Genomic DNA, 22,249 nt, shown 5'->3' with positions numbered 1-22,249 from the left:
ACCAAACATCACGTCATTTCAGTAAAATTTTAACTTTTCGAACTGCTTCGCCCGTTATTCCTACAGTCTTCTTCCACCAAAATACACCGTTGAGGGCGGTAGCGAGCAGGGTGAACAATTCAAAAAGTTAAGATTTTACTGAAACACAGTGCTGCTATGTGGATTATACAAATGCCGAATTGAAGAGTGTCCCCTAAATATTCGTAAAATGTTCCAAGTCCTGTTCTACGATGTGTGTGCGTGTGCCGTTAAGCCAGGCATCTTTAAAGTGACAGATTTCTGAATGGAGTTTAGCCTCGCACTCTCCACACAAGAAAGGACGGAACGTATGGGGGCAAACTATCCCCCACTCCTCTTGTCAACTTTTGCACAGTTTCGGCAAATGGACACGGCATATATCCACCCTATGGAGTGACTGGAATGCTATTCTGAGAGCTATTTACCTTGACGGGCCAGTTCGTCGTTACCGGGAAAACGAGGAGCTGTAGGAGGAGAAGGGAGCAGACCGGGAGAGCTGAGCCTCCGTTACCGAACATGGTTCATTCAGGAGCCGACAACACCTCCCTCCCCTCCCCTCTCCTCTCCTCCCCACTCTTCTCCCTCTCCCCTCCTCCCTCCAACTACTCCTCCTCCTCCCTAATTTCGACCCCCTTTTTAGTCTAGCTACACCCCCTGGTCTGTTCACACGCACACACACACACACACACACACACACACACACACACACACACACACACACACACACACACACAGTCTGTCCTGCTTTCTAGAGTATCATGTTAGCTCCCCTGCCATTTTAAACAGATACAAGACAAATCATGTGTGCAAAAGTACACATAATTACCCTCACTTCTATTTAGGTTGCAGTATGGGATTTTGAACGATATTTTCTATGCAAAGTGGTTCAAATTGGTCCAGTGTATGGCTGGACATTCATCTAGACAGGTCAGATCTGTCATCTAGACAAATTCCTGTTCATTTATTGTACTTGACTACAGTAGAATGATTCTCACTCCCTTCAATACATCTCAATGTAATCGATGGACTCAATTCTAAAAACATGAGTAGAGCATGAAATGTGTTGGTTTTTTGGTTTTTTGTTGTTTTTTTACCTATGGATGACATTGGAGTCCAGTTTCTGTGGAAATTACTCTTTTCATCTTGTGCTATTTCTCCATTGATTTCCATGATAAAATTAGATGTGAGCATGAGTGAATTCATCTACTTCAGCGCCCTACATAGAACAGAATTAACTTTTCAGTTTTACCATAAAAACTGTCTGGTGGTTTGTAGAATTAAGCAAACCTGTCAACGGGTTATGTTAGAGCTTTGATGACGTCTAGTGGTAAAAGTGTAAACTACATCTCATGCAGAAACAGATAAAAACTGGTCCTAGATTAGCGGTATTAGACAATGAACGATAATAAAGGAAGGATGGAAGGATTGAAGGATTTTTTTCCTTCCCTCCATCTTCCCCTCCTTCTTGCCCTTCAGAAATCACACATCAGGACCTGTCTGCTGACTTTCTGGCCATACTTATCAGTTAGCATGGAGGGGGATCTCTCTCCATGGGGTTCCCCAGGGTTCAATGCTGGGCCCACTCCTCTTTCTCTACACCAGATTGCTTGGCCCTGTCATCTTATTATCAACTTATCCTACTATTTCTAAGCTGACACTGAACTCTACCTCTGTTTTCCATTCTCTGACACTCAGGTTGAGGCATATTTGCGTAATTGACATCACCAGCCTGATGTCTGACCACCACCTGAAGCTCAACCTTGACAAGGCAGTTATAGTGGTAAATAAAAAGATGGTTAAAGTATGACTGCTCGTCAATGATTATCATCAGGCATCACAACCACCAATAGAAACTAAAATAAATTATATTTTCAGAAAAGTATTAATATTTGTTGCTGTCAGGTGAAAACCTTGAATCTCCAAAAACAGCCCTGTTTTTTGCTTGACCACCATGCATTGTTGAGTTTATCCAATGGGGTTTGAAAGGGGTTTAAAGGCCTGTGAGGTCGCAGAATCTTCTCAAACCATATAGGAGTGTGTAAGTTTCAATTAAAGTTAAAACATGAAAATCAACAAAATTGGAGTTACAAGGTTTTCACAACAATGATGTTTTACTCCACTCTCATATAACTTACAACAGTTTGATGTTGGTTAGTGTAATGCACTATGAATTTACATTGTAAAATTTTGTGTCATGTAAAAAAGGTGGGTAAATGGACTACATCCCTGGTTATACATATTCACACATGGAAGCTGGTGTCATTCTAGACCACCAAATGTCATGCAAAGCTATTTGCCCAAGATGTATGCCTAGATGTAAAAATGCATTAATTCATCCACCCATCTAGTTAACAAGTTGTGTGAGCTTGGGATGCAGGTTTATTTGTATATATTTCTGTCAGGACCAATTACAAATTATAAACCAATAGTTTGCTCCTCTAACCGGGCTCTGTCTCTTTTTAAATGTAATTTAAAATGGAAAAGAAATGGTTGGAGAAAAAATGGGGGACAGGAACAGACACCTCATGCAGAGTTGCACTTTTGGCAAATAATGTAAAATACAAAAAAACAACTCACAAATCATGAATGCTCTCCAGTGTTTCCATTTTATCATGCATAAAACTATGTTGCAGCTGTCAGGTATGGCATGCTCCATTCAGTTAATTTGGGACCGTTTTGGCGTAGTGCCTTCATTTCCCAGACTACACCGCGACAACTATATCCGCCATATTGCCTTCGCCTGAACGCGCTGGCTGGATCGGCTCGCATCCACAACAGAAAATGTAAGTACATAAACAAACATATTTTACCCTAGTTATGAATATTTCGCTTTAATACCCGTATTTGTCGGTCAATAACAGTTCATATGCTGGTTTCCAATTATTAAAACGTTGGAAATATCGTTCATAAAGCATATAGGAGATTGGTGCGTCGCCTTTCTCTGTTGTTGTTTTTCCCTCTGTCACAGCGCCAAATTACATTCACGATTCCCCCGCAACGCTTTAATATTAGCCAGTTTATTCCAGTGGTCATGGCACAGATACGTATCCTTGCACATATTCTGTCTCCTGTCGAGTACATGCTATATCTTAACCGTTACGTTGCTTCTACTGCTAACGTTACGAAGAATAGCTAGCCTCTGAAGTAGCTAGCTAGTTAGCGTAGCCGACCCATAACGTTAGATCCGTGCGTGGGGTCTGTCTATTAACGGCATTTGATTAGCTAGCCCCAGTAGGGGCTGGATGATGTCAGTGAATATTCATTGTCTCTTGCTAGCTTAAAAAACTATAGTCTACAACATCGCAGACCATTTGTGAGTCAACAGTGAGAAAATGTGGGGTTTTGTTTGTTGACATGAATGGGTGATTGCAGTACAGAGAACATGGAATCCAAGAGGTCAGTTTTCTGGGGGGCTGAGGCTTGACGGCATCTTTATTTTTTCTTTATTTTTCTTAAGATTTTAAGGTGAATGTGAAGAAACAACTTCTGACCGGACAGTTAAATATGAATCATCCCCTGTCTTGCTGTCTGCGACTGTAGCACACCTTCAGCCCTCTCCCCCCATCCGACACCAGTTTCTGATACTAGTATTTGTTTTTCCAAGGCCCAGCGGGGAGGCAAAATAGCTCAAGTAGCCCATCTGGCCAGTAATACCCTTGGGGGGAAGGGGGGTGGGGGGGGGGGGGTCACCACTGGTTGGCTGGTAGATGTTTGGCTTATGGCAGACATTATGGCAGACATTCAAGACAGTCTAATCTAAATCTAATTGTCCAAACCTCCTCTGTGACTCGGAGAAATCACAGCTCTAGGTCGCCTTGAGTTGATTGTAGGATTGGGCGATATGGATATTGATATTGGAATCAATATCACGATAATCATTAGGATTTTTTTCGATGTTAATATATCACACAATACAGCTTATGCAGAATCACATGTTAAATAATCAAATGAATGTTCATCCCATTCAACCAAATGGTAATTTTAGGTGTGATGTCTAACAAACCTGAAATTTTCAAATATATTCCTTAAAATGTTTCATACCTCATTTTGTCAGAGTTTTCAAATAAAAGTTGCTTGTTATCATCATGTCAATATGATTTCACTGAAAGACGATGGCCCAGCCATAGTTGATTGGGACCACATTTACTCTTGGGAATAAAAATGGGCATGGGGCGAAACTGCTTGAGGAGAATCAGTTTTTAATCCTTTTTGCAGGGTTTCTTCATGGCCTGAAAAAATTAAATCATGTTATTTAAATTCAAGGCCATAAATGGTGTTGAACACAGCTAAACATGACATTTTAAGTCTTAAATTCAGTTTTAGCTAGTCTTTTTAAATGTTGCATTTTGTTGGTGCCTTGTTTTTCAGGTAAAAAAAAACGAGTCCAGTAACACAGGCCTGTATTCTGAAAGCTCCATATTTGATTTTTCATTTTCTTATTTATTTCACTTGTGAAGTTGGTCTTCATTGACATTCTAGCTTGCATTTAACAGGTCTTAAGAATCTGAACTTGATGAAACTTGCAAACACCCTGTTGCTGGTGAACTTACACCTGTTTCTTGATGCCCTATCTGGTTACAGAACAGAGGTGTTTTGTATGACATATGGAGTGACATATGCTGTGTTGAAGTGATGTTGGACTTACTAGTATCTTGGGTTGTGTAGCTTCCTGGCCATGATATACCCCCAAAATCTGCGATTCTCTGTTATCTGTTGCTCCGGTAGAGGAGATTGGAGAATTGTGTTTTTTTCCCCCTCTCCAACAGGTCTGAAAAGCACACTTCTAGCACATAAGCAATCGTGAATAAAGCAGATTCTGCCAATATATAAAAGAAACTAGTCCTGTCACTGAATTGTGGTTAAGTGAGTCGCTTTATTAAACATTTCAGTTTGAACAAGTGTAACACCGAAATCCGGTTGTAGGAAACTTATGCAGATGGAATGAAGAAAATAGTATGTTTGCCAATAATTGTAGATAGGCGAACCAAGGTGTGAAACAGGACTTTGACAAAGCAGATTCTGCCAATATATAAAAAACGACTCACTTTTTCCCTGCCTATTTACAATTATCAGTAAGCATACTATTTTCTTTGTTCCACCGTTATAAGTTTCCTGTGCACTGTGTTGCCTAAATGTATTGACTGATGGTTGTGCTGTGCTAGACTACTTTTCAAAGCCTGAATGCAACAAAAGTCAGTACATCACCCACATATTTCTGAACATATTTTGGAGACAGCCTCGTCTTTATCACTGGAGACATGCTTGGTATGCTGTTATGCTAACTGTTATATTGATAAAATCTCATTTCCAAAGCTTCCTTGTTTGTGAAATGCAGAGGCAACTGAGAGCAAACAAACATGATTATTTTTAAGTAGGCTAAGTGATGAATCAACGGAAGACCTAGTAAAGTTGACATTTGATTGATTTAAATAAGGCGGCTATCCGTAAGTGGGTTTTCATTGCTGGCATCAAAGAAGTCACTGAAATTATTTTCAGGGGAATCAGTGCTCCCAAATTTTATTTCCAAGTTTACACTGTTAAATTGTTTAATAGACTATTTGCAACCAAAAAGTCACACTTCTGAAAAAACAAAGGACACAACCTTGTGATCCGAAGCCTGCTGGTTCCAGTCTGATATTTAATATATTTCATTTGTTTGTTTCAGTGCTTTGAATGCATCTCAGGTTTGTAATTCTAAGTAGACCTAATTGTATTTTTTTGTGTTTCAGTGTCGCCGTGATGACTCAGACAGTTCAGACCAACGGGGTCCAACCCCTCAGTAAGACCTGGGAGCTGAGCCTCTACGAACTACAGAGAACCCCACAGGTAATAGCAGATCTATTGAATTATACCTGTGGCGTTTTCTGAAGTGAAGTGAAATGTTTATCTGTCTGTGTGTACTAACCTTCTTTCTGATCTGTCTTGTACTGTTACAGGAGGCTATAACAGATGGGCTGGAGATAGCGGTGTCGCCCAGATCCCTCCACAGTGAACTGATGTGTCCTATTTGTCTGGACATGTTGAAGAACACAATGACAACCAAAGAATGTCTGCACCGCTTCTGTGCCGATTGTATTATCACCGCTTTGAGATCTGGGTGAGTTTTGCCATGCGGTGAAAACCAGACTAGCCCTGTTTGACCTTGTAGTGGCATCCAGGCTACTGATTAGGTTGGCAAGTCGTCCTGGATAAGAGCATCAGCTAAATCAGTAACGTGAATATTAGAGCTGCAACATATAATCGATTATTCTGACCATCATCCTAGTGATTAATCAGCTCAAGAAGAGCACACAGCCATTGCAAAGTTGTTGTCACTATTACAGCACGTAAGTTAACATTAGCTTAAGACAGCACTGTGCTAGTGCTTGTGTTATCCCTTTAATGGCAAAGGAAATCACTGCTTATGGATGTATCTTGTAGTTTACATATTTTGTTTAGCAAAGAGACCTGACCCTAGACCTTAGAGAAAAGTTTTGTGTGGAGAGGAGAGCTCTCAATTATTATTTGTCTTCTAATATTAGCAGTTAACTACACACAACTAGCCTGAACTATCTGTGCATATTCAAGTCTGTAGTCAAACTACTCCATCATTGACAGCTAGGTAATATAAATACTCACCAAATCCTATCTGGTTCAGATGTGGCTCCAGGATACTTCTATTTTAAATGTTGGTGTAATGCTACTGTGGGAGGGCATTCTATTTTTCACAGGTTCCGCTTTACTGTATTGTAAATGCTTAAATATATCCAGACGAACAATTGACATTTTCATACATAGTCGTAATGTTTGAATAATTGGATTTTGTTTATTATGTCAACTGATGTCTCCATCTATCTGTTTCCTCTCTCTCTGTGTAGTAATAAGGAGTGTCCTACCTGTCGTAAGAAGTTAGTGTCCAAGAGGTCGCTGCGTCCAGACCCAAACTTTGACGCTCTGATTAGTAAGTGTGTTTCATGCCACAAATTCAAGCAGCTTTGCTCACAGTAGAAAAATGCTGGAGGCACTGCAAAGTGTTGCAATCCAATGACTCCAAATGGAAGGCAAAATGAAAACGAGTGTGTAATTGTGTCTTGTCTTTGTTTATCCCGTTCCAGGTAAGATCTACCCCAGCCGCGACGAGTACGAAGCTCACCAGGAGAGAGTGTTGGCCCGCATCAGCAAACACAACAACCAGCAAGCCTTGTCTCACAGCATAGAGGAAGGGCTGAAAATACAGGCTATGACCAGGTAAACACACTTATATCATACCTATCACACACACACACACACACACAGACACACACACACACACACACACACACACAGTGGGGAGCTGTAGTAAACTCTGCCTGTCTATAATAATAACTGGTCTGTTTTCCCAAGACTGCAGCGTGGTAAGAAACACACAGTGGAGAACGGTAGCGGAGCCGAGGACAATGGAGACTCCTCCCACTGTAGCAATGCCTCCGTCCATAGCAATCAGGTAGGTTGTGATGTTTACATGTACCTACTTAAAAACAGAATAAATTATTTATATTTGGTGGACTTTGCAAATATGGGTAGGAGTTCCATTCCAGATTAGCAAATTGCACGTCTGTTATGCTGAATACGTATACATACGAATGTAAAAGTTGTGCTGAAAATTGAGGATACTGTTTTCTAAGGTTTAAGTCTAAGGTAGGGCTGAACGATTTTGAAAAAATATCTAATTGCGATTATTTTGACTGATATTGCAATTGTGATATGATTTGCGATATTAGTGGGAATGATAATTTTTACATCATTATTCTCATTTTCATTGAAAAACGTATTAAAATGATTATGGTGTGATTTTTGCGGTGATCTGTACCAAACAAAGATGTTTTCTTAAGTCTGCAGAATTTGATGTGTAGGCCAGGACAGCTCTGCAGCACGACAATATTTAATTTAAAATGGTATTTTGACACGCCTTTAACAAATATTGCGCCTCCTGCGATTTGAAAATTGCAGTAGGCCATATTGCGATTTAGATAAAATTTCGATTAATTGTTCAGCCCTAGTCTAAGGAGCTTGATATAACTTTCTAGCATGTACAGTTTTAGTCTCAACAGGCATAAATTATTTACTGTAAAATTTCGAATCAGCTCTGCGTTTTGGTTGATTAATTTGTCCATGCAGACAAGGTTGACTGGAATTTTTATGTTTTGGATGACTGCTGCTAGTTGATCTGGGTTAGCTTTTTTTACTCCAGTTTTATTCTTAGGTTATATTAACTGTAATTGCCTTGGCACATACACACACATGCAAACATATGCATGTAGTATATAGTAGCCTATATCTTTAAGCCCTCTCTCACAAAGTATCATCACTTTTACACATGTAATTTAGTAAAAATAGAAACCAAAGCAATAAACAAAAGCAGGCTTAAGTAACTGAGGGATAATATACTGGTGAGAATATGTCAGTGGCAAATGATGTTCCTTCAACCCACTTTGTTACAATTTAGCTAGATTTGTTTGCAATTTTTGAAGTTTTTTGGATCAAATGACATGGACAGTGCACATACAAACCATACATATACATAAGAAAACAGATACATCTTCTGTTGTTTGATTCGTACACAGCCTGAAGCCAGGTTTCGTTTCTACTTCCATGTTTTCGCAGCCTTTTGAGACTTCGTCCTGTCACTAGTAGTATTTTTGGGTATGCAAATCAGTTGGACGAGACTTGGCTTCAAAGACGCGTCTCGCTTCCTGGTGTGTATGTGTACATAATCATAACACCTGATCACATATTTTAACGTTTTCCCCCCAGGAGGCCGGCCCAAGCATCAAGCGCACCAAGACGAGCGATGACAGCGGTTTGGATATGGACAACGCTGCCGAGAACGGGGGCGGGGACTCCGTGATCGACGGGGGCGCCAGCGAAATCGAGCTGGTGTTTCGGCCACACCCCACCCTGATGGAGAAGGACGACGCTCACAACAGGTAGTCACACACAAAGGAAAATAGGAATAGAGCAAATGCAGGGTTTTTAAACATAACCAACAGTTACAACACCAGAAGATAAAAATATATGTCTACTTGTGTATTTACTGTCAGTTTCCTGTCTGTGTGTGTCTGACCGTATCACCGCAGCGTGGAGTTTGTCCCTCGCTACATCAAAACGTCCGGCAACGCCACAGTGGACCACCTGTCTAAATACCTGGCCGTCCGACTGGCTTTAGAGGAGCTGAGAAGAAACGCCGAGGCCAGTCCTGTCAACGTGGAGGCAGCTTCAGAGAAACAGTACACAATCTACATACCCACCGCTGGGAACCAGTTCACTGTGAGTACACACACACACACAGATAACGTATACGCCACCGTAGACTTCCCACTGGTCCTGGAATACCTTGACATTTAGAGAGGTGTATTCCAGGGAAAGACAGGGAATTTGATCAGTTCTCTGATTTTTCATAATGGGTCACTTTACAGGAATACAGCAGAATGTATTTTACAACTTGTTTCACACATTTATTGCATTAGATGGGTTTTCAGCGCAAATGGAGTGGAAACCAAACTGTTCATTGCTTTAGGAAGACTTTCTGGAATTGTACAGCAGGGTCACAGTGGGAACGCTGCTTAATGCTTTAACTCTTAAACTGTGTTTTCAGGTTCTGAATGGTTCTTTCTCCCTGGAGCTGGTCAGCGAGAAGTACTGGAAGGTCAACAAACCCATGGAGCTCTACTTTGCCCCTACTAAAGAACACAAGTAGACACACATACTAACACACTCATACATACATGCATATACATACACAAACACACACACACACACACACACCATTAGGAAGTACACAGCGGGACTTGTATGGCGGCTACACCTATGCACACAGAGCAGGAGGAGGGAAAATGTGTGTATCAGAAGGAGGAGAGGGGTTGGTGAAACCCTCAAACGGACTCTTGTAAAAAGAAAAAAACTTTTTTGTTTTATATTCTCTCTGTATCTTTCTCTCTGTGTCTCTTTCTATCTTTCTCTCTGTAGTAGAAGGTAGCAGATCAGTACAGCAGCAAGTACAACGGATAACGGACTGTAAGCCGCGATTTTAGACTCTCTCCAACGCTGAGCATCAGGGTCAATTCACAGTCTCATGGCTTTTTTTCAAGTTTGAAAAATAATTTGCCAAATTTAGGGTCAATTATCATGTGGTCTGCAGGGCCCTACATGGTCAAGTAGTGAAAAATTGATTTATATCAGGGTTCAGTCAATGAAGCGTCTACCGACCTACCCAGCTGCAAGGTACTACTAGGTACAATGTTCGTTCACACTGTCAGCAACTTGGTTGATGGATCGCTGTATTCTGCAGTTCAAGAGTTTCAAATTGCATGCATGTAGTGGTCTGCAGCTACTGAGCTTTGAACAGGCAAATCATATTTTTCACTGCTTTGGTATTGCCTTTGATAACGTTACATAGTTTTGATGACTAGATAACAAGAAAAACACTCAAAATTACTTTCAAGCTTACCATCAACCCCAACCATGGATGCATTGTTTTTTAGACGCTGGAATGAACTTGTCATCCATTTTGCACTTAACGGCCAAAATTGTTAATGAAACAAAATCACACCGGCAGGGAAACGAGGAAGCACGGAAATCTGATTGGCTGTTGACGGCAAACGACTGTGAAATGTTCAGCCACGGCCAACTTTTCTCGTCCAACAAGCTTGCTAAACGTCCACACATCGGCTGACTTTCCGTGGTAGCTCAGCTTCATAGGAAATGAATGGACTTCTGGTGACTTGTTGATCGTGTTGCTGACAGTGTGAATGCACGACAACAGTCCAGCCACACCATCAACAAGGTTTGAGCTGTGTTTTTAATACCCTGGAATGTAACGGAGAATCTACCAGCTGTTGTCTTGATCTGTTGCCTTGTAGGAACAGACAAACTCTGTCTGTGTTCTAATATCTGTGGCTGCTCTCTATGGCTTGTCCTTTTATAAATGTCTTTTGTAACATGGAGAGGAAGGAGTGTGTGTGTGAGAGTGTGATACGGGGAGGGGGATGTTTTTTTTGCAGAGCCATACATGGACAGTTTGGCCATCAGTTATATTAGTGTCAGTTACATTAACACCACAATCCTACTCCTTTGCTGTTAAATAACCAATGACTCACCAGCAGATGTTGAGAATGACACCATGGTGATGTTATGAGGACGTAGGTAGATATTTGCTGCCACCACCTCTTAGACGTAAAGAAGGTGCTGTCCCTTCTTTACGTCTTTACATGGCGGCCATACTACAACCTGACCAAACTGTCTACAGGTATGGCTCTGGCATTTTGGACAGACAGTACAGCAGCGAGCGTGCGAGGGTTAATTTGCTATTTTTTGTTGTATATCTGTATGTGTACAGACAGACAGTATGGGTTTGGCTAAATGTGTGAAGACAGCTTGTTTCAAATTCACACTCAGACTTTGTGTGTGTGTGTGTAAGGGGGGGTTTATGTTTCTACTAATTCCGAAAGGTCTGAATGTCCCATAAGAATGGAAAACCCAGGATAGCGGTCACTTGTGATGATTGAAGTGCGTGCGAGAGCGAGTGTTATGCCAAACATGTAATAAATGTCCAGTTATTTTACCATGGCAGAGATATGTCAAGTTAGTGAGCATACCAGGGGTTCTTAAGCCTTTTTTTTGTCTTTTTTTTTTTTTAAAGCCAAATTTGATAAATGTAATGTCTCACTCTGGGACCCAAACCTTTAGGTGGAAGAAACCCTTCAGTAAAGCCTATCTTGGTTCATAGAGACATCAAGGCGTCGTTTTCATCGCTATTAAAAAAAATCGGATGTTGCAGACTTTCTTAATTCAGTAGTAGCATGTCAGTGTCCCAAAGGCAGCTCATACCTCCTACAAGTCAGCTTTTCAGGAACTGAGGAAAAAGGTTGTTGTTGTTTTTTCCTTCCATTGACACCCATGCATTTTTGACATTTCACAATATATTGTATTGCATTTTACAATATATTGTAAAACGTCCATATTAAGCCAGGTGACTCGTCTTATCAGAGCACAATATTCTGATGCTCCTGGGTGAAAGTTCACTACATTAAATACTTTTCCAAAAAACCCTAAACCTAAACTCGTTGAAAATGCAGCTTCACTCCTGTCTCACTAGTTATCTGTCTGTCTGATTAGTCTGTCTGTCTGTGTGGAACCTGTAAACTGCATCTTTCTGTTTGGACAATAAACCTGAATCTGTGTGTTACAACATGGATCATGGAGTTCACTCTTGTCATTGACTCTCCACCAATTAGCATCAAACTGGTTAGATATGCATTTCATTCATGCTTAATGAGGCTGTACATTCCCTTCCCAATTTAGATAAAGTCCACCTCTGGTTATGGTCTGAGTGAAAATTGCTTTTTGCCCCAAAAAGTAGAAATACTGTATGCTCCTGTGCATGTATGGGACTAAAGATTAAAAAAGTAAATTAGTTGTAATATTTGTGAAGAATTTAATGAGAAGGAATTGGAAAACAAAAAGTCTGAAAAAATCTTAAATTATCTCTTAAAATGTCTTCAATACTGTTATTACAGGTGTTCATTTTTTCACGTAGGTTTAATTTATATTGTTTCAATGAATGGTATTGACAAATTATTTATATTCAGCGACATCTAGTTAAAGTAGATTTGGAAAGTAAGGCAAATTTATGGAAAATGCCATGAATTGTGTAGTTTCAACAAAAGACGTGGATGGGACCGGCAGCAGTGGTTTTATTTTCTTAGTTGTATGTTTTTACATTATTGACACTTCCAGCTGGTCACAGTAAGTTTAACCCACATGTCCACTGAAACCTGCAGATACCAGCAACCTACAAACCTGGAGGCATGAGAAAGGCAGTGGACATATGATAAAGGTAGGTGTTTCATCTGGTTTTAAAGTTGCTTCTGAAAATGTTTCTGTCAGCTGAGGAACGCCCACTTCCAAAATCATCTTTATTCATGAATTTAAAATCAACGCAGCGGAGAATGAATGGGAGGAATGGGAGGTCACATATGCCAATTGCTCTGCTGTGATAAAGGCGAAATAAATCAAAATATTGACAGCCTCTGTCATAAGAGTTTTGAGAAACATTTTGACAACCTGGCCTGCTTTTTTGTTACTATTGTGATATGGAATTGTGTCTGTTTTTAACCGTATTGGGTTTTTGTCTTTGTGATTTTCTCTAAGAAATGGGATACATGATCCCACTCTCTACAATATATCTCATGTCCTAGGATTTCAAAAGAGATTTCAGGAGAAACCTGTTTACTAAAAAAAAGTCTTAATATAAATTGAAAGGGACTGATACTGACTGGAAATGAATGGGCCAGCCTCCCCTATATGAATCTGATCAACTTTGTCCCTTACCATCAGAGTGAAGCTGTCAGCACACAGGTAATTGTTATATTTTTTTATATAGTGAAAAATTACAAAGAAGAAAGATAATTCCAAGGTATATTAATCTTTTGTCTTGTCCTTTTACTCTCTGAATGGCACAATCCATGTCTCAAAAATTGTCATGTCCCCAAGATGCCAGTTCACTATTTCAATGAGAATATTGATGGTTTTCCAGTAAACAAAGTGACAGGAAAGATGGAGAATGAGAGGATGAGATGAAACTTTATTGATCTCTGTGGGGAAATTAGGTCGCTGCAGCAGTTACAGCAGAGGAAAAGAAAAAACCCAAACAAAACAATATAAGCACAGAAATAGAATCAACTTCAACTTTGAATTTGATTATCCTCAAGGGGAAATTCTTGTTACAGCCAGGTGTGTACATAAAAAAAAAAGACATAAAGCATAGTGTATCCTACAAAGTGTGAAATAAGCAATTAAAACAATAAAATAAATCACGCTAAAAGCAGGAAAAATAGAATATAAACAACTGTGGGGTTCTATATACATATACATATGCAGTTATATTAATATTATTGGAAAGAGTATGGATTACTAGCATATATGGATTTACTGTCTTGAAAGCTTACTTAAATATGGATTAGTAAATACTAAATATATAGGCTACTATAGATATAAACAAATGCTATAAAAATCTAAAATTCTCAACATGTATACAATGTGAAATACTCAATTGAAAAATATGAGTATATACAGTATGTAACAATAAGAGACGTGAAACTCAAGAAAGCAGTGATAAAGGTCTTGATTGATGATAGATTTGATCTTATTTGAACCAATGATATCACATATGGAACCTGGCTTAGCCCACTGATGTATTACCTATGCCTTTTTTATGCTTATGTATTCTTATTTCCAGCAGCACAGATATACACTGTACAAAACACTGGGAACATCTTCCTTTAAAGGATAAGTTTGGTGATTTTGAACCTATATTTAATTTGTCTCTTACATACCTGTAGTACTTGGACCCACAGACAATTTTGACTCCAGAGTCAGCTGTCGGTTGAAACGGCGAGCTCCATTGCTAGGCGAGTTTTTTTCTTGCAAATTTCTCCGATTTCTCAAATTTTTTGGAAAATATGACACCCCCCCCCCCCCCCCCCCCCCCCTATTTTATCATTTACCAGATTTTCATGTGAAGACAGTTTATCAGTGAACACAATTATCCTCCTGCCACCCTATCAGCATTGCAAGTCCAGCTCTATCTGGACACCTCTCTTCATCACAGTTGACCAGTGGTGCCCCAAAAAGTGCTTTCAGGTAATGTAAAACAACCTCTGGCAGCCATATTGGAGGTCCTCAGCTCTTGGCAGCAACGGTTGGGAACAGCTAATTGTGTTTCTAAACTTATGTCGTCTCGACAGAATTGAATAGACACGGTATATTTCTGGGCTGTTTTTGATTGGCTTGTTGGTTAGCTAACTACCTGGTCAGTTATCAGTCTTTTGATACACACACATCTAATTTGCACAGTCGCAAACATTACATAGCTAGTCGCTAGTAGTAGCTAGTTGTGGTGTATGGTTAACATTAACAGTTGCTTTGCTAAGTTAGCTTGCCGTCTCATTAGCTAGTCACCAAAAAACAGCTGTTTGCTCATCTTAACTGAGCTGACATAATCATGTGGTTTCCTGAAAACTATTAAAATTGTAATTTAAATTGTGATATTTTTAATCATGTTTTAATTAATGTGATTCATTGATTGTATCATGACCCAGAATGAAAATAAACTCAGTAACACTTTATTTGGATAGTCCAATGTTGATACTCAACTATCAGATGAAAGAAGTAGATGTTCACTTGCCTATTTGATGCATCTCCAAAGGGTATATAACCCTAACCTTAATCCTAACTCTATCCCTGACCCCACTTTTAAAACTAAACCAAACCTAACCTGACACTATAACATTAACCCTAGCCCAGACACTTAATATCTACAGATTTTTCACACAATCATGAGTATCACTTGAAACTCAGTAGACTTTTTAGTGGCACATTATAGTCACTTGATAGGAAGTTGATTGGACTATCCAAATAAAGTGTGACCATAAACTCAAACTTATGTGGAATCGAATGAACACAGCAAACAAACCAGTTGTATGAATTATTATTTATTCCATCCAGAAAGACATGTTCAGCACACAGTATAAAAATGAAGACATTTCTATGTAAGGCAATATTTCATCCTCTGAATGGTAACACACATATTCAAACTTCCCAGCCATACTTTGATGCTCTTGTTCCAAGATAGGCTATGAATATGAGCTCAAAGGCCTCCTCTATAAATCCTTCCCTAAATTCAACACTTAATACTTAAATGCCTCTTATTTGACTTACGTATTTAATTTTTCAGGTAAGTCATTCATTCTTGTTAAAGAGCCTAAACCAACAACTTTGCTGACTAAGATTTACCATTGTGGTTTATTAGGTTTAATAGGATTTACTTGAAGGCATTAGTATTGGCATTTTTAATAAAAGAAAAATAAAGTGATAATAGCATTAGGCTAATCTAGGAATCTTCTGAACTGCGCACAATATGGGGCAGAAAATCCCCAGCGGTATGATCTCTCAGTACACCTCAAATAAATCTACCATTATCACAGCATGAACAGTCACCATGCTGCATTATGCATGGACATAACATACCAGAATAATTATATCATTTCAGTAAATCTACTTATAGGTGTTCAGAACAGCAAATGCAAAAGCTTTCATGAACTGGTTATAGGTTGAATCACTATTGTATGGTGTCAATCAACGACAGAGTAGCAAAACGGACATGTATTTATATGAACAAAATGTGGATTATTACTTTAATCAATCAATCCCATGTTCAGTTTTATCATCTGCTAATCAGTTTTTATTTTAGATTTAATAAGAAACGATATATAGATTGGGCTACACAACACTTTCCAAAGTAAGTAAAAGCTTGTTAAAGAAGAAAGACATTAGTTGTAATTAATTGGAAACTCTGATGAAATGTTACAATACTAAGTTCTGTAAGTCTAAATTTGCGTGGAGCAATTGTTGTGCCTAAATTTTAGGGTGTATTTTTGGTTTAGGCAAGCTTTATAAAAGAGGCCCCAGATCCAGCAACCTCTCTCTCTGGCCATTACACATTCATCTATACACATATTGTCATCCAGTCACACACATACATACACTCTCTCACACGCAAACACATAGAGGTGATTCTGTACATCCAATGGTATGGTGTATCCTACAACGCATTTCTATGTACAGTACCATTTGGATCACTGTTGTGATATTCCCACTCCATGATTGTTGCTATATTAACTGGTTACTCTATATCAGCTGATCTGTAGCATGTTGGGTATCTTAACATGGTGATGTTATGGAGGACAATGTTACATATTCAGAGCCAACATTTATTAGTTCTAGAGACGGGGCAGCAATATTGCCATAGTACAACCTGATCAAACCGTTTAGTTGTGATCCAGGTTCATCTAGGTTGCAAAGTCCAAGGATAAAGCTGCTAGGTGTTAGCTATTTTAACATCAATAAATCAAACCACATTAATTTTGAGACATTAGTATAATTATCATGAACAAACAAGACCAAGGAACAAGAAGATTAGCAGCCTCTACACTGCATTTTACATTGTGTGCCACCAGGTCGGATTTGGAGGGAAATCTGCTGGATTGCTTTATGGCACAAAACAGAGCAAACAGAGCTAAAGCTTTCAGAGTTTCTGGTAATGGCAGATGATGGAAGGAGTGAAAGGCCAATGGAAAAATCACTTTCAGCATGTTGATCCTCTTCAGTACAGACAGAGAAAACCTTTGACTGAAGAAGCAAATTCCTCTTTGTGACAGGAAGCAACAAGATTTATGGGAAATGTAGTCTTAATTTTGAGAAACACTAGCACTACCTCTTGTGTGAGATAGAGGCTACCAATTGTCTCCACCATGGTCTCATTTGTTACAGTAATTATACCAAGGTATCACAATTAATTTGATAATGATATATTGGTTTAAAAATGCTCAAGATAGCACCCTTAAGTGATCAATTCTAGTAAGGCATGCTGAACTTAGTTTGCAAGAAGAGCATGTCCAGGTGACCCTTTAAATTATAGCTCCCTTGCTTGCATCATTACAGCGCTGTTAAGACTATAACAAAGTAAAATACTGAAAATGATTAGTTATACAGAAACCAATACTGCGAAAACAAGGAGACTGGCCACCAATTTTCTCTCTGTTGGTTAATAGTTTATTTTTCTCAAGGTGGTCTCCAGATGAAATTCAACAACCTGGCCAGTCAGTGATCAGTCACACTCAGGTGAGTTACAGAACCATCTGTGTCAAATATTGTTACTGGGAGCTGTAATCTTAAGTGTTACCTGTATTTCACTACGAAGCCTAACTGGAGAACCATTACGGACACAATACACATACTAATCGTCTGGCCTTGAAATGAAGAATGGCTAATGCAGGCAGTGTTTCCCTGATAACATATTTTGTAGTGGTGATGCTTAGGCTTCATTTTGGTTTGGTTTTACATCTGTCCCCATTCTTGTCCTAGTTTTGGCTCTAGTGCAGGTTGTAGCAGAAAGGGTTTTAATTCTGATACAACCTTCTACATATTGGCACCACAGTTACTTTTGATAACTGTGGCTCTATGAGTGGTGGGTCTTGTTTTCGCTTAAATCCAGTATGAACACAGACAGAAGATGCTAAACTGAACAAGAATTCTAACTTGTAAGTTACTTCCAAAACCGCCTCTGCATTTCCCCAACTTTGATGAGTCAATGACTTTAGATGAGGATAGGAGGAGAGAAAGCAAGAAGTTCTAGCTTAGACATCAGCCAGCAGAGGCGTCAGAACAGGCATGAAGCAGTTTGAATGAAGCATGAAAGCCTGGAGCGTATAAGTGTTTGAACGAAGCATCTGAAATGTGAGTCTTCTTGCTGCATGACTAACGTTGACAGGGTTTCAGGTGCCAGCACCTCCCTGCCTGGCCGCTATCAGGTCTCAATCCTAGGGATGCGATCAACATCGTGAGTGAGTCTCAAAAAAAAAAGGCAAGAGATAGGAGGAATCTCCAAGGAATCTCCAATATAAAAATGAATGGGAGTTGTGTCCCAAAAAAACATAGAAGAAAAGAGGAAAAAGAATCACATCCCTGCAATCAGATCCGGTGATTTTCGGTTGGGCCCGGTTATACGGGGCCGTCTCCATAAGGTCTGTTTATTGTAGGTTACGTTTGGGTCGTGGGACAGTCAGACGGTCTTCCTGGCAGTCAGGACTCGGACAATACAGCCCACTCCTCCCACCGCCAGAGCCTGAGGACAGACACACAAGATCACGTCAAATTTATTTAAAACAACTTTTAACAAAGCATGTTTTACACTGACAAACAGTGGATTAAGGCTATTTTCATGTGCACAAGAGGTTAAAAGTCAGTGGCAAATTTTGAGCAAATTTTAAGCTAACTTTCGAAATGTCGCTAAAAATATAACGCAAATGTATTTCCATCAGCTGGGTTTAAGTGAATTAATGAACTTCCTGACACATTGACAAGAAAAATGGAAAGAGTCTCAAAAATTAGTATTGGACAAGTTGTTACTGTTCTTTCTTTGGTGTCAAATAATGTTGGACATATTTAATTCAAAGACCAAAACAAAGTGCAAAGTGCAAACTGCACTTGGCAATACTCTAATGTACCAACTAATGGTACTACAACCATGACAGTGCCTTATACATGGCAGAAACAACAGGTAGGACATCTGTGGGAGGTCGAGGTGGACAGATATTTTACATTTCAGAACTTTTGACCTGTTTTGCAATGAGACTGAACCAAGCCTATGTTATCATTTATTCGTCAAATGCGTTTCCATCACTATTTGTTGCATTAAATCTTTACTGACAAAAACTATTCTGTCTTTATTTTTGCCTTTCAGGGAGTGAAACATTTGTGAAATTTAGGCAATTTCATAACATTTACTATTTCCATTTAAGTTTTCTAATTTGATACATCATAGTTTGCATAAAAATACTTCATTGGATAAAGGTAGCATACAACATCAACTATTAAAAGCAGACTTATGTTAAAACGACCTAAAACAAAGAAACACTGAAAAGTTTACATAGACAAGACCTAACTTAGAAACTACAGAGAACAACAACGTCCTGCGCCCTTCTGTATTTTTGCATTAAGTGACTGGAAGGTGCTGATTGATACTTTCTTTGAAACCCCAGGTGCTGAGGACTTTAATGCCATCCATTAATAAACAACATATCTATATCATGATGAGTATTCTGATGGATAGTCCTTACACCTTATAATAGCCTTAAGATGTATTGAAGGGACATGGTCTTGGTTTTTTCAGCAAGAAACATGGTTAAAAACACTTTAAGGGTAAATATTATTCAAAAATCTAAATACAATAACATGATTTTAAATATTTAACAGATTTGTGCCAGTGTGGTAATTTACCCCAACGAAACATGAATCATTTCACAAATGACTTTCATCAGCGCTCTTTTAGCATTGCTTTAACTTGAACAATCTGTATTTTGTTTTTATTCTTGTTTAATTATTCTGTTCATTTTCCCTGTAGCATTTTACACTTTTTCTCAATTTCTTTCTCTCACACACACACACAAATTCACAAACTCCATACCTTTTCGTGCCACTGAAGCAGCACGGCACTGCTGTTATCGGAGGGTTTCTCAAAGCCTCTGTAGATGTATTTCATCAGGAGGTCCACCCCTGCTCTGTCCAACGAGCCCACAGCCTTTTCAATGTCACTGCTCTTAAAACTACTGAGGACTTTCAGAACCAGCTGCTCCGCTCGCTCCTGCAGACAGAAACACACGGTGAGAGGCAATCTAGTATGACAATTTAGTTTGAGCAAATAGTGTGAATCTGTGGACTCTCAATTGGCTGAGAAGATGGCTGGATTTTTACTTCTCAAGACATTTTTAAGTACCTGCACACCCTGTTAATGTAACTTAATACCCCACTGCTCTGGTTCAATACAAGACTGGTACCTTAATGTTCTGGTTCTTGGTGTTGATTGGAGGGTTCTTCAGCACTGCATGGAGCGCTGCATTCAGGTTCCCCTTGGAAAACAACAGTCAAGGACCACACAACACTAGATAAGATAGGACAGGATGCACAACAAGACGCTACACTTGCATTTCCATTGTCAACTGAATACATACGACCATAGGACAGGCATACAGAATATTCCCATAATCAGTAATAACAAGGAAGGTATATTCTTTTCTTATTGGAATAGTCAGCACCTCTCACTCACCAAACTCACCACTACACATAACTACAATTACAATGCCCCTCAATTAAATCACAGAAAATCAAAATCACAGTTAATGTACAACGATTAACCATAACCTAGCCCCGATGTGTATGCAAAGAATGAAACGCCAAACTCCATTCAGAAATGTGACAATTTAATGCTACCTTGCTTATTGGCAAAGGTACACACCTAATAGAACATAATTAAGACCTTTTACCCCTCGTTAGGATCCACTTTTCAACTCGTCAAACACCCAATATACCAAGCAGTACTTATTTCAATAAAATTTGAATTATTAGAATTGCTGCACTTGTTATTCCCAGTCCAAAATGCACCGTCGACGACTGTACCGAGCAGTGTGAAACAAATCTAAAAGATAGATATTAGATATTAATGAACCAAAATGCTGCTTGGTGGATCACCTGTAAGCCGAATTTACCAGAAACCCCTAACGATTAGTGAAAGGTCTCAAGTAGTGTTGTAACAGGCATGTAACATTTGCTGAGGACCAATGCCTCATTAAACTTGCAGAACGAGTTTGGCAAACCGTTTTCTCTCCATACCAGAGAACGGAACGTAGCCTATCGGGGCTAGTCGTAACCCTACTAATTGCAATGAAACCTTGTACAGCTAAAGACCAGTCTGACAAAATGGAGAGTAAAGAAAAGGCGCAAAAATACAGAAAAACATAAAGGTTTAGCGTCAACACTCAACTTATTTTATTGACTACTTAAAAGTAAAATTAATGAGAGGCGACCACACCCTGCCGTGAACTGACATTCGGACACGACTACTTCGACAGCAACTTGATGAGAATGTGTTGCAGATATTATTATACACAATGCCTGTCACACACGACTGCTTTAAAGTGACTGCAATTTGATTCTAAAATAACTCCGATATAACAGTACAAGGCTAAACTGTGAGTCGGCACGTAGGCCTTTCTTTTAGCCCCCACATGACAAGAGTACCAGCATATATTAATGGGCCCGGGCATTGGGATGAGAGGCTAAATTGACTCAGTTTGTGTCCCTGGCTGAAAGTTGCATTATTAAACTATAAGTTAAAGGATATTGTCTGATAAGACCGTCTACTTCTGCTTCGTCCGGGCCACCTTGGTTCTCTCCCCCGTCTTCCTCATCCACAAACTTGTTTTCGTCGTATTCATCAACGTCTACTCTCCTAAACCGGTCCGAGACTGTATTTTTGGACATTTTGCCGCTATAGTCGGGGCTGTTAAATGTAGAAAAGGCGTTGTGGACAGCTAATGTTAGCCGCTTCTGCTGCTGTCTGCAGTTTCCAGCCCGTTTCCGCCTTCTTCTCCACTTCCTGTTTGGTTGGTTAGCATAGGGTTCGCTTCCGACTCTTTGGCGCCTCAGGTGGTAAGATGTGATAAGGACGTTTAAAAGATAAGGCTGGGGTTTTTTAATGCATTGCTTACCGTCAACAAATCCTATTAAAATAACAAAATCAACTCATCAATCAAATCATCGTTTGCTCTACTCCCGTTACTTTCTGACTTCCCACGTACCGTTTTTAGCCGTCAACCCG

The 22,249-nt window shown here is 39.4% G+C and overlaps 3 protein-coding genes across 4 annotated transcripts in view; 1 reads left to right on the top strand and 2 right to left on the bottom strand.

Annotated features, from left to right (window-relative positions):
• LOC139928975 (ADAMTS-like protein 2) overlaps window positions 1-536 on the bottom strand; it is a 30,163-nt gene extending 29,627 nt beyond the window's left edge. Inside the window, exon 1 of the mRNA XM_071921715.2 lies at window positions 444-536. Within this exon, the coding sequence (XP_071777816.2) occupies window positions 444-536 (93 nt within the window). The remainder of the gene's footprint in view (window positions 1-443) is intronic.
• A 2,222-nt stretch (window positions 537-2,758) lies between these two features.
• Window positions 2,759-10,376, top strand: rnf2 (ring finger protein 2). 2 transcript variants are annotated; one of them, XM_078287802.1, is made up of 9 exons: window positions 2,759-2,801; window positions 5,748-5,844; window positions 5,958-6,115; window positions 6,876-6,958; window positions 7,113-7,245; window positions 7,381-7,480; window positions 8,791-8,963; window positions 9,114-9,303; window positions 9,632-10,376. In XM_078287802.1, exons 2-9 carry the CDS (start codon window positions 5,758-5,760, stop codon window positions 9,731-9,733), a joined length of 1,026 nt encoding a protein of 341 aa, XP_078143928.1. In that variant the 5' UTR covers window positions 2,759-2,801; window positions 5,748-5,757; the 3' UTR covers window positions 9,734-10,376. The 2 variants fall into 2 exon arrangements, with proteins under 2 accessions (XP_078143928.1, XP_078143927.1); XM_078287801.1 differs by having other exon boundaries at window positions 5,955-6,115.
• Window positions 10,377-18,226: 7,850 nt separating this feature from the next.
• Window positions 18,227-22,026, bottom strand: LOC139922514 (actin-related protein 2/3 complex subunit 5-like). The gene is made up of 4 exons (XM_071913043.2): window positions 21,774-22,026; window positions 20,430-20,503; window positions 20,060-20,236; window positions 18,227-18,718 (listed from the first exon to the last, which is right to left on the bottom strand). Exons 1-4 carry the CDS (start codon window positions 21,910-21,912, stop codon window positions 18,656-18,658), a joined length of 453 nt encoding a protein of 150 aa, XP_071769144.1. The 5' UTR covers window positions 21,913-22,026; the 3' UTR covers window positions 18,227-18,655.
• Window positions 22,027-22,249: the final 223 nt, after the last annotated feature.

Source organism: Centroberyx gerrardi, chromosome 13, assembly GCF_048128805.1.
Source record: "Centroberyx gerrardi isolate f3 chromosome 13, fCenGer3.hap1.cur.20231027, whole genome shotgun sequence".
Lineage (NCBI taxonomy): Eukaryota > Metazoa > Chordata > Actinopteri > Beryciformes > Berycidae > Centroberyx > Centroberyx gerrardi.
This window is presented reverse-complemented; position numbering and strand designations above follow the sequence as displayed.

Coding starts and splice junctions, on each gene's coding strand:
- rnf2 (XM_078287801.1), top strand. CDS start 5,758: ATGACTCAGACAGTTCAGACCAACGGGGTCCAACCCCTCAGTAAGACC. Junction 6,116..6,875: donor ATCACCGCTTTGAGATCTGG/GTGAGTTTTGCC, acceptor CTCTCTGTGTAG/TAATAAGGAGTGTCCTACCT. Junction 6,959..7,112: donor AAACTTTGACGCTCTGATTA/GTAAGTGTGTTT, acceptor ATCCCGTTCCAG/GTAAGATCTACCCCAGCCGC.
- LOC139922514 (XM_071913043.2), bottom strand. CDS start 21,912: ATGTCCAAAAATACAGTCTCGGACCGGTTTAGGAGAGTAGACGTTGAT. Junction 20,237..20,429: donor CCAAGAACCAGAACATTAAG/GTACCAGTCTTG, acceptor TTCTGTCTGCAG/GAGCGAGCGGAGCAGCTGGT. Junction 18,719..20,059: donor TGCTTCAGTGGCACGAAAAG/GTATGGAGTTTG, acceptor GTCTGTCCTCAG/GCTCTGGCGGTGGGAGGAGT.